We start from the raw sequence: 13,919 nt of genomic DNA, 5'->3' as shown, positions 1-13,919 counted from the left end.
ATTCAAGTAATTGTTTTCTTGAAACAATCCTATCAGTTAATTTGTAATGGTGTAGTTTAACAAAGCTTCATTAAAAACACTAGAACCCCAATATGTTATTCATTCATTCATTCATTCATTCATTCATTCATTGAATACATTTCTATACTGCCCAAAATATCTTTATGAAAAAGACTGAAAGGAATGATGAATCAATTTTTCATTTTCTGGGGTTTTTTTTAATGCTATCTGATTTATCATTTTTACAGCTTTTCCATATATTGTCAAATTACCAAACTTTGCCTTGTTGCCTCTTTAATATATTCAAGGAATAAACAGTCCCTGATCCTGGCAAATACAGATAATTGTCCTGTTTAAGTACCATGAGCGGAGCCAGCTGAACCGTGGCCTGGGTCCAGCCCCGCCCAGTGGCCCGCCTGACGATGTCCCGTGCGCATGATGTCATGTGCACGGGGTGTGTCTGAGCCCCAAGAGAAATTCCCTCCCCACTCAGGAGCGAGCACTTGCCCATCCTTTTCAGGCAGCATTTGTTGCCTGGAAGCATCTATTCCCCTTTCTCTCTCTCCAGAGATGGAGAGAAAGGGAGAATAGATGCTTTCAGGCAGCAACCGCTGACTGAAATGACAGGGAAGGGCTCTCTCAGGCTCTTCAGAGCTCGCCACACCCACTTTGAGCGTGAGTCACGTGCCTGGACAAAACACTGTCTGAAGAGGATGGACAAGCGCTCGCTCAGGGCTCCTAGTCACCTGGGCATGGGCTGGGGGGTTTGTTCAGGGCTCTTCTGGAGCTCGAGCCACACATGCCTGGCAGCTTCAGCGGCCCCTGCCTTTGGTGGCCCGGGTTCTTTGAACCTGTTTGCACAATGGTGGCTATGCCCCTGTTAAGTACAGTGCTGTGTAAAACAGTTTACCCTGGGTTATAATAAAGGCCAGAACACAGGGGTGTAGCTATAATTGAGCAGATGGATTATAATGCTTATGTAGCACCATCAGTATGCCAGGCATTGTGAACAACACAGAAGTAACATGTCTCCTGCCAGAAAAATACAATCTACAATTGTTGAAAAAGAAAGGGAAGCAAAAGTAGGCAGGAATTGCCAAGAAATAAAGCATTGAGGATTAACTGAGGGAATCACATGACAGCTGGAGATACCGTAGTGGCAAAGAGAGGCTAGAATAGTTCAAGAATAGATTTGGTAAAGAAGTAGATTTCAAATAATCACTTTGAGGAAAGTCAAGGCATTAAGGAAGATCATGGCAGATGGCCATGATGTGAACAAGCCTGGCTTACTAGCCAAGCATTGATCTATCCCTCACATCCCCTGTCCCAGTATCAAACAGTCTCCCAAACACATACATACCGTCTGTCCTTCAAGCATAATTTCCACACACTCCCCTAGGGTTCCACCAAGACACTGAAGCAGTATTATATGCCTTTTTAAAACTGATCATTCAGGCTTTCTCTAGGTGTACAGAAACACATACACACACACACCACTTAAAATCTTTTTATTTACTGCTAATCTGCAATTTTCTACTGTTTTCTCCTTTCTAAGGCTAATATTCCCACTTTGAAATTAAGCAATTATATTTAAAGTTCAAATATTATAAACATTAAATGTTTTGCAGCAAACTCCAACATGTATAGTAAGTACATATTTTAGCAAATAAGGTGCTTATTTTAATTCATAGTCCAAAAAGGAAGAGTTTTGTGGCATCCTAAAGTTGTTGGTTTTTTGGTAGCTCAGATCTTACAATCTATTTTGCAGTTTTTCCAAGCTAAAACACACACTTTCTGCTTACAGGTTTGGACGAGCTATACGCTGGGTTTTATTTTTAGTGCCGTTTCCTTAAGGAAAATAAGCGTATGAGATCACCCACTTCCATACTGTCTATTGTTCCTGATGGCAAACTGACATCTTGTGATATTTTTCTAAGATTGCAGCTTTTCAAAAACACACCTGGGTGTAAGCTTTATTTAAATCATTGGGACTAACTTTTAAATGAGCATCATAGGCTTGGCCTATAACACACACTGAGATGCGCTTAACAAATGCTCTTGTCAGCTACAAAGCAACCTTTGCATCTCTAACACACTAAAGAGCAAAGAACTGTTACAATTTCTAAATGCTTGCTCTATTCTTCTAAAGACTCATTCTGACCTAGAAGCTCCAAAGAAATTGAGAGAGAAAGCCAGTTCTGTTCTGCATCATACCTTTCCTTCCCCCTGTCCACCTCTCTCATCTGCATGCTCTTCCAATTACAGGGCATGTGCTCTCTCTCTCTCTCTCTCTCTCTCTCTCTCGGCCTGGAATCCATGCTAGCTCTGATTAGCAAAGATAATTGGTCCCAGCTCCAAAAACCTGGCCAGTTTTCTGCATCATAATAATTTGTGTTATGGATCCAATCAGATAGTAAACTACCTGCCTGTTGAGGCCCATCATTATTGGTTCCTTGACTGAACGATTCATTCTACTCACCAGAGATGGGAGAGGCAGTCACCAGAGTGAGTATGACAAGTGATTGTACAGAATTCTTGCATGACAAGGTAAGACATGTCCTAATAACAGTGGCCCACATGTTGCACAGTATAATATAGGTGGTTCTGAGGTGCTCACACTATGGCAGCGACTGACAGCTATCTTTCACTTTTGTGCAAGAGCACAAATACTTGATGTGCCCAAACTCTGGAAGCGCTATTTTCATTGTTTCCAATCAGAAGCACTCCTGGAGTATGAGAACGCTATTTTAACCATTTGCACTCTTGTGCAAAAGCACAAAACCTGCAGCAGTGCGAGTGGTTCACAACTGCCCACATTATGCTGCACAACATGTGGGATAGTAACAGGGATGAAAGAAAGTAGAAGCATTCTGAGCTGTGAGGAGAGAGTAGAGGTGGAGTGAAGGCAAACAAGGTTAAAGTAGTCTAGACAACAGTTGGCCAGAGTATAAACAAGGGTTTTAGCAGCACATACAGAGAGAAAAGAAACAATCTCTGGGAGATTAAGGAAAGGATTTTATGGGAAGGGGAAGAGAGGGAGCAGCCAAAATTGACCTCAATGCCTCATACACAGGAGATTACAGGTCTATGTAATAAGGACATTTTAAATAATTGGAGCATTGGTCCACTTACCGTGAAGGCTTCTTCTTGATGCTGCATCCAAGAGCATCTCTTGAGTGGGTTATACTCGTCCACATGGTTCACTAAAGGCAGGACTATGTAAATGAGTTAGAGTGTTTAACAGCCAGATGAGTATAGCCCCACCCAGTTCTTTTAGGCCAAGATAGCCAAGAGTACTGTGAAGAATAAAAAACACATATCTAACAGAGGTAAAACATACTCAAAAATTCCAACACTCCTAAAACACACACACACATCCAACTAACTATTCTGTAGGAAGAGAGTAGTAAAAAATGAAAGTTTGTCCAGAGAACAAACAAAAAGGGGAAACAACCAGTATGTTTCTTGTACTGCAGCCAGCTAAATCAGCAATACTCCCCTAAGGTCCCTGCGGAATAGGCACAGGTGCTGAAGGGTGGGTCGAGACACCCTTGGATGCAGCAGCAAGAAGAAGCCTTCACGGTAAATGAACCAATGCCCCATTCTCTGCTGCTAACATCTAAGGGCATCTCTTGAGTGGGGAACATACCACAGCCCTCAGGCCAACTGGTGGGGGAGGACCTCCACCTACTCTGATGGAAGGATCTGCTGGAGTACCCACCTCCCAAATGCTGCCTGAGCAGAGCCGAAGGAATCCAATTTATAGTGCCTGGTAAAAGTAGATGGAGATCTCCAGGTAGCCAGCCTGCAGATGTCCCAGACCGGAGCATTCATGGAGAATGCAGCTGAAGGGTGCTGGTCCTGATAGAATGGGCAAATACATTAGTGGGGGCCCTAAGTCTCTGTGTTTCATATGCCAGGGTTATGCACGCCTTGGGTCACCGAGCTCTCATGGTAGGGGTAACAGCGTGGCCCATGTTCCGAGGCAAAAAGTATATGAACAAGGACTCAGTAGACTGAATGTGCTTTGTGCGTTTAATGTACGCCTTCAAGGACCTACAGACACTCAATCTGTGCCAAGCCTTTTCCATCGGATGTACCGGCTTTGGGCAAAAGGAAGGCAAAATTACATCCTGTGACAAGTGAAAATGAGAGGCTACCTTGGGGCAGAAAAAAGGATCAGAGATGAGCTTCACAAAGTTTTCAGGAAATATGCAAAGGTTCTTAAGGACTGAACGTGCCTGAAGTTCAGACACCCTGTGTTCCGAAGTTACAGCTATCAAAAAGGCAAGTTTTAGGGGCAGAAGACGTAAAGGGATAGATTGAATTGGCTCAAATGGGGAACCCTGGAGGGCCTTTAGGATCGTACGAAAATTCCAGGTAAGGAATTGGTGCACTGCTGGGGTGGGGGGGAATCATTGTTGACCCCTGAGGAAGCACTCAAAGTGTGGGTGATGCAGCCTGGAATGTTTTGATCCCCCTGAGTTAAGTCCCACCAGGAAGGTGGCCTGCCATTTCAAGGTGTTTGCAGAAAGGCCCCAGTCCAGACCATCCTGAAAGAATTGTAGATGTTTCATAGTAGCCGCCCCCTTAGGAACCTCATGCTTCATAGACCATCTGAAGAATGCCCTAGAGTGCTGATAGATCCTGTTCGTGGAGGAGCATCTGGAGACCAGCATTGTGTCAAGCATTTTGGAAGAGTAGCCATGTTGTTTCAGGAGCCGACATTCAGTCTCCAGGCAGCTAGCTGTAACCAGCTGGGATCTGGGTGCTGAACTGGGCCCTGCTGAAAAAGATCCACCATGACCAGTAATATCAGGTGATCTGCTGCTGCCAGGTTTTGGATGTCTGAAAACCAGGGTCTTCGAGGCCAGAACGGTGCCACCAGGATGACCTGTGCCCTGAGGAGCTTCACTCGTTGCAGAAGCCTGGCGAGGAGTAGTGTCGGTGGGAAAGCATATATAGAGAAGATCTGCCAGCTATGGAGATGACAGAACATCCACTGCTTCAGTTTGCGGGCAGGGGAACCTAGTGAAGAAACATTGTACCTGGGCATTGGCTGGAGTTGCAAACAGGTCCACTGACGGCTTTCCAAAGTGGTTTAATATCAACTGGAAGGTCTCCAGGTTCAGTCTATTCTCCTGGGAGAATTTCCCTCATGCTGAGCCAGTCTGCCACCGTGTTCAGATCGCCTTGTGCGTTGTGTGTTGTGCAGTAATGGACACCAGCTGCTGTCCCCTGCTAACTGAGCAAAGAGGCACCTTTTAAAAGTGGTGATTCTCTTTTGTTTAGCAGTGGGGGAGCAACTGGCCCTATCCAACCCCAGCACAGCATCCCAATGGTGGCTGTTGCTGGTGTATATCTTATGTTTATTTTTTTGCTTGTGAGTTCTTTGGGACAGGGAGCCATCATATTAATTCAATTAATTAATTTTCTATGTAAACCGCTTTGGGAACTTTGTAGTAGTAGTAGTAGTAGTAGTAGCAGCAGCAGCTGCTGCTGCTGCTGTTGTTCAGTCCACAGGAACAGGAAAACTGCTTCCGCCTGGAGAGACTTTGACCTGGTTCTCCCCCCAGCAGTTTACATACACTTTTGCCATGGCGTTGTCTGTGCGGATCAGCACATGTTAATTGTGGACTGTGTTGGAATGCCAGAAGTGCCATCTGTATTGCCCTGAGTTCCAGCCAGTTGATGCTGTCTTGTTTTTCAGTGGCTGACCACATTTCTTGAACTGATCCATGTAGGTGCCCCACCTGTGCTCACTTGCATGCATGGTGACAATGACCCAAGGAGGGTCCAGAAACTCCTTTCCCATGGAGAGGTGTGGAGGTGTAGTCCAATCTCAGGGAGTGCAGTATTGGGGATGGAAGGGTCACCCATCTGTTGGGATTTCACGGCAATTTCTGAGTGATAGGGAAGCAGAAACCACTGCAAAGGCCTCAGGTGGAAACGTGCCCATGGAACGTGCCCATGGATTCCAAGGTTGTCACCATCAGTCCCAGGATCCTGGATAAGGAGAGCAATGGCAGGGATTTCCTTACCAGGGCTTGATGGAGTTACATCTCTAGGGTGGTCCTGCACTCTGGAGTTAGGAAGAGCTTGTCCCTTTGTGTGTCTATTACTATGTCCAGATGGAGCAGTTGGTGTGATGGGTGTAACTGGCTTTTCTCTCTGTTGACTTTAGTGTGGTGTTGAGGTCCTTCAGGGCAGACTGTAGGGAAAGAAATTGGACCAACAAGTCTTCCAGGTAAGCAAATATCCTATGACTTGGAGATGTACTACAACTGGTGCCAGGGCCTTTGTGAATATGTGAGGGGCTGAGGATAGGCCAAAAGATAGTGCCCTGTATTGGTAGTGCCTTCCTGTGCAGAGGAAGCAGAGCAGAGGGCGACTGTCTTGGTGAATCGGGATGTGCAGATAAGCCTCCTGGAGGTCTATTGAGGCTAGAAAGCTGAGATGGTATAGGGCTTCCACAATCAACCTGAGTGAATCCATTTGGAACTTTCTATTTTTCATGAAGCGGTTGAGGTATTTTAGGGCAAGAACTGCCCACAGGGAGCCATTTTTTATTTTTCCCTGGGCTCTGTGAAGATAATGGAATATATTCCTGCTCACTGTTGTTCTGCTGGCACTAGTACTATTGCCTCTATCGATATAAGGTGCTGGATTGCCTCCTTGAGACCCTTGTGTTTGGAGGGGAGGCGGGAGGTTGGTGTGGGGAGGAAGTGGCGAGAAGGATTTTTGGATAGTGCTATGTAGTAACCCCTCTTGATGACATCGAGTACCCAACGGTCTGAGGTGGTGCCCTCCCAGATGTGAAAGAGAGAGGAGAGGCGACCACCCAGGGGCACTTTGGCAGGATTGCTGTTTGGCTTGCTTATTCTGGGCTGCAAAGACTGCCCTGTTTCCAAACCCATCTGGAGGCCCTGGACCTGTTCCAGAAGGTTCGTTAGGACCTGAAACCCCTATCTCTGCCAGTGAAGGAAGATCGAAAGGAGCAAAAGGGTTGGAAAAAACACCTCCCCTGTGTGTGATCCTGTTTACGCGTTGAAGAGGGCACCACCTTTTTCTTATCTTTTGATTCAACAAGGAGATCCTTTAAGGCTGTATCCCAAAAAATCTTTTCCCCATCAAAGGGCACAGCAGTAAGATGGGCCTTAGAGGTCGTGTCCACCTGCCAATATTTTAACCACAGGTTTCGACTGCCCAGAACTGAAGCAGTTCCTGCCCTTAATGCAAATCTAATATTGCCTAGGGTGGAATAAGATATAAACGCCTGTGTCATGTAATTTTAGCAGGATTTGTCTCAAAAGGGTGGGATCCCAGATGGGGTCTTGGATCAGGTCATCCAGCCATATGAGAGATGCTTAGGCTATCATAGAGGAAGCTGTCAAAGTTCTCATCACTAAGGCAGAGGATTCATGTGACTTTTTCATGGCCCCTTCCATTTGTTTGTCTGCAGGGTCTCTGAGTGCAGACTCCCCATCCCTGGAGATGACCAAGCAAGAAAATCATCTGGACCACTGGAACATCTGTTTGGGGGGGGGGGAATAAAAATTCTCTCTCCCCTCTTGCTGAAAGGAATATTATCATTATTATTGATTATTATTTATTTGATTTGTATACCACCCTTCCAAAATGGCTCAGGGCGGTTTACAATTAAAACAAACCACTAAAACAGTAAAGAGCAAATACAATTATTTGCTATTGCCACAGCCTTCCTATTAGATGTGGAAAAGGTCCATTCCCTTTTTCAGACTCAATGAAGTGCTTAGGGATTGGAAGCATTGTATTGTTTGATTTAGGCCCCTTTTACTCGGGCTGGGATTCCTGAGGGATAGGCTGGGCCAAGCCCAATGTATGTATGGTCTTGGACAGTAATGGGACAAAATCCAATGACTGAAAAAGTCTCTGGGGGATTCCACACCCTCTGTTTCTTGCCCATCTGACCACTCCCCCACTTTATCTGGGTGGTCAGGGTCAGCCCCCCCCCAAGAGATCCCCAGGATTTTCTGGGGTGTCTCCCCTTGGTATAGGGTCTGCATCCAAAGGAATAACAGGTACCGGAGAAGATGGAGGTTTATTTGGAGGGTTCTGAGGAGTCCCGCCTGGTGGTCCCACTGGCATTCTGGGCATAGTCCCCATGGGGTCTGGTACGTCATGGTCTGAGATTTCACAAGAGTGAGCACCTTTTCCCCTGTTTTGACTTAGACTCCCCTCCCCCCCCCTTTTTTTGGCCTTTTTAATGTGTGTGCACTTTTCCTTTGCATTCTCAGAAGCAGAAGACAAAGTGCTGGAGGAAAAGGAAGGGTCTCTGCTAGGCCGCTTCCTCTCTTAAAAAATTTCGATCATTGTTTATAATAATGCTCAAAAGAATGCACCAAAATATCCTCAAAACCAGGAGCACCAGGTAGGTGGCATATCAGAGGGCATTTGGTCAAAAGACTATTGCACTGGAGTGGATTGACAAGGGATGGATCCCCCTGAGGGCCTTTGTTGGTGGGGGGGATTAAATCATAGACCCAGCATGGGCTGAGCTCACCACTTGCGCCAGCTCCCGCAGAAGTACTCCTGGTGTTCGGGTAGTGGTGGAGGCCTTTGCTGCTCCGTTCCTGCGTTCCCTGTTGCCACCGCGTGCTGGGAGATGTTCCAGCATTTTTCCACTGGAGTGCTCTTCTGGCCACTTATGGAGGCCATCAGAGCTGGCGGGAGGTCGGGCACAGCAGCTGCATACTCTGCAAGGCTTTGGTGAGTGGGTGAGAACAGCAGTTCTTCTTTTTCAAGGGCACTTGGCCCGGGGAGCAGGTGCTGGGAGGGAGCATGTTCAGGGCTTGGCTCGCCTCCCTGCCAAAAAAATGCCCAATTGAGCAAGTGGAAGGTTCAGAGCACCATCCATCAACTGTTGAGTGGGGCACATGCTCTGCTCTGGGCTCTCCCCTCCTCCTCGGCAAGCTTGGCTCTGTGGCCTCTGGGGCAGCTTGCTGGCTGCCTGGATAGCCCTAGGAAGGCCTGCTTGCAATTTCCCCTTCGACACCCTAACATGGGCATGGTCCAAGCAAGAAGGGAAAGAAAAGTGCTGAAAACTGCCCAGCCGGGCTAGAGAGGGAGGAGGGAAGGAAAGAACAAACAACTAAACATAGATGAGGTTGTTTTTCTTCTTCTAACATATAAAAGGAGATAATAAACAAAGCAGGCAGGACTGGAGGACAAAAGGAAAAAACAGGAGGAGAGGAGACTGGAAAAGTGAAAGAGAAAGGGAGGATTAATTAGCAAGGAAGAGCTGAAAAAAGAACTGCCTTGGAGCCGTGCAGGACTAAAAGAACTGGGTGGGGCTATACTCATCAGGCTATTAAACACTAACTCATTTACATAGTCCTGCCTTTTGTGAGCCAGGTGGACGAGTATAACCCGCTCAAGAGACGCCTTTGGATGCCAGCAGAAGAGAAGGGTGTGTTCACAGGGAAAGAGGCACTCCCTGAGAACTAACCTTGGGCCATTTACAACTTTTTAGATGATAACCAGTCCACTTAATTGTAGGTAGCCAACAACGTTGTTACAAGATTCTTTGAACATGGGAGTTGCTGCATTCTGCCTCCTTTGTAATTTCTTACCTGACTTCAAGACCAGCCCCAAGTAGCGTATTGCAGTAATTAATGTGTTAAGTTACAAAGGTACAGGTGATAACTGCAATGTTTCCACTCTTAGAAAAGTTTCAGCCAAAAAGGAGGAGATTATAGAAAGAACTTTTGTATCATTGCTACTTTACTGAGAACCTCCAGGCTGCTTATTTCAGCTTTGCTTTTAGCCCAAATAGTGCAGCAGATATAACATCAGTGGCCTATTATTCAATGAGAAGCTCATGAAGATCAATAGGGTTTTTAAAATATATATTATATTCTAATGTATTATCTCCCTAGATGGAATTTATAGAACCTGCATTCAAATGTATTATCACCCTAGAACCTATGGGCACCAAATCGAATCAAAATCAGGTCAATTAAAAAAAAAAAAAAACCACTAGCTAAATATACACAGGATCTTAGATTGTCACTGTAAGCTGTTACAAGCAGTTACTTATTTACTAGCCAGTAAGCGGAAATTTTAAAAATTCCAAAGCAACTTATATTCAGCTCCAGCAGAAAAAAACATACAACCAATGGTGTCAATTTTGAGGATTTGTAAAAGATCTTTGCATACAAGGAAGCCCAACATTTGACCACTGACAGTACCTAAGTCTGCTGTGATTTAGCATGCTAGTGGTAAGGTTTTATTCCACCTTTTTCTGGAGGAAAGAGAAGGTTGTGAAAGTATTCTCTTCTGAGGTTTAATTGGTGGAATGCACAAACTAACCTTCTCAAAGATAGCCCCTTCTCTCCATAATTCCCTGTCATCTGATCTTTGTGTGGTATATTCCCTGGCAATTTATAAACTGAGTTTTAAAACATGTTTATTGCTGTTGTCTACTGCTGTATTTAATTTAATTTAATTTTTTTCTTGCTAGCCAGCTTGAGTTTAATTGAAAAAAGACAGGATATGCATCTCGAAATAAATAAATCTTGTTTGTAACACCACCTTACAAGAAGATACAAAGTTGTCTCTTTCTTCTCATGGTTGACCAGAGGGTGAGGCCATTAGAAGTTCAATCTCCTTGTGGAATATCCTAGGCTTTGCAGATGTTTCCTGTCATCATCAGGATTTAAATTCACTGTTGATGGTATAGACTACTTTACTTTCAACTTGTATGGTTTTCATGCATTTCAAATACTATGTGGCACTTTAAGTTCCTTGGAGTATGGAAGAGGACAAGGACTGATGTGTCACAAGTAAGTGAATAAATAATTCTGTAGCATGATCAGTCCCTCTGATAGAATTTCCAGTGTCCCTAGTAGTTTCTAGCAATAACTCTGTTAGGGTCTTCTTGCCCAGATTTAACTTGCAACATTCTTCTTTTTCAGAAAGCTCAAGATACAAGAACTTCAGGATTAGGTGGAAGCACTGGGCAGGCAATATTATGCTCAGAGAATCAATAATTTCTTTCTATTGCAAATATGTACAAATTACTACTTAATTACATATATTAATTACATTACATTACATATTAATTACATACTACTTAATTACCCCTGAATTACATATGAACCTGGCAATTTGCAAATGTTTCATCGCTCTGGGCTCCTTGGAGGAAGAGCGGGATATAAATGTAAAAATAAAATAAAATAAAAAAATAAAAATTATGGTAGCATAAAATTAGGCCCATGGAAAGTGCGCTGGAAAATATTTCCAAGATCAAATGTTGGTGCCATACTAGGATTTTGGGAAGGGTTCAGTTTGTGAATATATGAAAGCTGCCTCACCAGTGGTTCTTATAGACTGATACTGTCTACTATGAACATTAGCAGCTTTTTAGATCTGAGACAGTAGTTCTTCCTAGTGTTGGTACCTGATCAACTCTTAATTGGAGTTACTGAAAATCGAGCTGGGTCCCTCTAGATGTAAAGCATGCTCTTTACTAATAAGCTTTGCCCTGTCCTGTTCTGTAATAGAAACAAGTGGCCACAGATTCACGTAGATGCCAGTGCAATATGTACACTCTTAATTCACAGAGTGTCACAGATCTCCAGTCACTTGTGTCTGTTGGGATCTAGCAGAAGCACTATCATCTTAATCCTTCTTGACTACACACCACTGAAAGGAACACATCTTAAAATGCAGTTAATTGACAAATTCTTTCTGGAATTAAAATGTGATTTTAAATAAGTTATCATGATTCCCTGTGACTAGTGCCATTAGATCCACTTGCTGAGTCTCCATAATCTTTGGAGTAGCATGCTGGATTTTGGCATGCTTGCCGGTGAAAAGAACTTCTGTTGAACTATGTCTAATGTAATTCAGGTCTTTATCTGAATACAAGAGCTCTGAAATAAATCGACCAGAAATCCTGGATAGCTAGGCAGATCAGCATCACACCCATGTCTTAAGAGTCTATCCTGAACACTGTTAGTCAAGACATACCACTTGTCAAGACCACCACTGTAGGAAGCCTCCTATCTAAAAGTCTATCATACCTAGGACAGCTCTCTACCCTGCTTCTTATGGCTGAGACCCACTGCCTGAATTTCCATATATAAGCATCTATTTGCACCACATGCATTGGTGGCTAGATTTTCTGCTTCCAAGAGGTGCTGGCAGGGAGCCATTACTGACCCTTCAGTGTATAAGCTTCCTTTCTTGTCTTAATCTTCCCCCTCTTCCCTCACCTGGTCTGATGGAAGACCACTCAAGTCCTTGCAGAAGCAGCCCTCTCTTTTATAGTGGAAAAGAGATTACAAGTAAGCAAAAGGTATGATTTACTTGTTTTTTTAACCTTAGTTGCTTTGAGAGCCTTTCTAGCTTACAGGTAGGGTAAAAACCAAGATTAATCTAAAATATCTATTTTTAAAAAGTGGTGCGGGGAGAGAAGAGAGTAGAAAAACTGGATTGTTAGATGCCTGCAATGTTGTATGATCAGAAGGGAGTGATGAAAAACATCACTCTATTGTGAATACTAAAGAAAAGAAGCAGCACAAAGAAAACCGTGCACATTCTGTTTTATTGCTAAAGGATAGGTAAGAAGAGGGTGACTCCTTCCCTGCTGCTGATACATTTTCAGCTTTGGAGGACTATCTCAGGAATGAAAATAACCCTTGCTAGATCACCCTCCTTGTCCAAATGAAAAGAGTATGCTCTAATCTAAAATAAATGATTCCATATCACATACGTACTGAATAAAGAACTTTAGCTTAAAAAACCCTTAAAAGATGAAAAAGCTAAAAAGATGAGGGGAAAGGATACTATATCTCTTCTTTGTCCTATAGAATGATTTTTGAAAGGTTCTTTTAAAATATAATGCTGTAAAAAGAAAAGGACTTAAATAAAACATTTTATAGTTTATGTATCTCATTGTACAGCATTATACTTTTATTAACTACTGCAGTATGTCACTAAACAAGATACCTCAGTGAATAAGGTATCTCAGAAGGTAAATACAGCTAGGCAAAGATATTTCAATAAAAAGGTATCATTACCAGGTAAGTCTGATTTCTGTGCAACCCAAAACATGTTCTTATTTATCAAACAGGTGTGTGAGAGAGTAAGGTTTTGAATTACATGACATGAAATAAGTATATCCAAAAAGGTAGGAGGTTATGTTAATATTATTACCTTTGTAAAATGAGTGGGTAAAGCTCTGTTCAGGGATTAACTTGGCAAGGAATCCATGGTTCAAACTTGGGTGTGGGATAGATGGTATGACCACAACTGTGGAGAAAATCATGGAGTCATTTGTGAGCCAGCTACTTATTGCCTGTGGCTTGGTCCACTGTGGATCCATGACAGAAATCCTATCTCATGGAAACATGCAGACATGGCACCAACAATGCATTTCTCAGGGAGAAATCAAGGGATAGGAAACATACCTGCAAATAACACATCTCAGAAACATTTAAAGGGAAAGACAGGCATACATACACAAGACAAGCACAGTTGGAATAGTTAAGTGAAACCAGCAGTTTGCTATACCAGCATTGTGGCATAATACATGAATGAGAAAAACAGATTTAATATAAACACAAGTTAGGAAGGCTGCAATATTTAGTCAATTAATCAGTTAAATTAAATCAATTAAAATATTTTAATTGACTATAAAGTGTACTGATTAACTGGGCAGCAGATTGTATTTTCTCTCTCTCTCAAACCAAACTGTAGGTACTATCCCTCATCTCAGAAGAGGCATTCTCTCATCTTCTAAATATAAGAAAATGCTTCTTCAAAGATGGTGATGGCCTCAACATGTGTGACCATCATATATGAACAAGGGAAGATTACTTCTTCGGAAGTATTGCTTTATCCATACACACATCTATGTATATCTAATCAATCAA

The 13,919-nt window shown here is 43.3% G+C and overlaps 1 protein-coding gene across 11 annotated transcripts in view; it reads right to left on the bottom strand.

The window, feature by feature from the left end:
* NBEA (neurobeachin) overlaps window positions 1-13,919 on the bottom strand; it is a 670,094-nt gene that overhangs the window by 462,533 nt on the left and 193,642 nt on the right. For 9 of the 11 annotated variants that reach the window (XM_053311836.1, XM_053311837.1, XM_053311835.1 and 6 more), the window contains one exon: window positions 13,201-13,296. The exons of the other annotated variants lie outside the window; for them this stretch is intronic. In XM_053311836.1, the coding sequence (XP_053167811.1) occupies window positions 13,201-13,296 (96 nt within the window). The remainder of the gene's footprint in view (window positions 1-13,200; window positions 13,297-13,919) is intronic. 11 annotated transcript variants of the gene reach the window in all.

Source organism: Hemicordylus capensis, chromosome 3 (assembly GCF_027244095.1).
Source record: "Hemicordylus capensis ecotype Gifberg chromosome 3, rHemCap1.1.pri, whole genome shotgun sequence".
Lineage (NCBI taxonomy): Eukaryota > Metazoa > Chordata > Lepidosauria > Squamata > Cordylidae > Hemicordylus > Hemicordylus capensis.
This window is presented reverse-complemented; position numbering and strand designations above follow the sequence as displayed.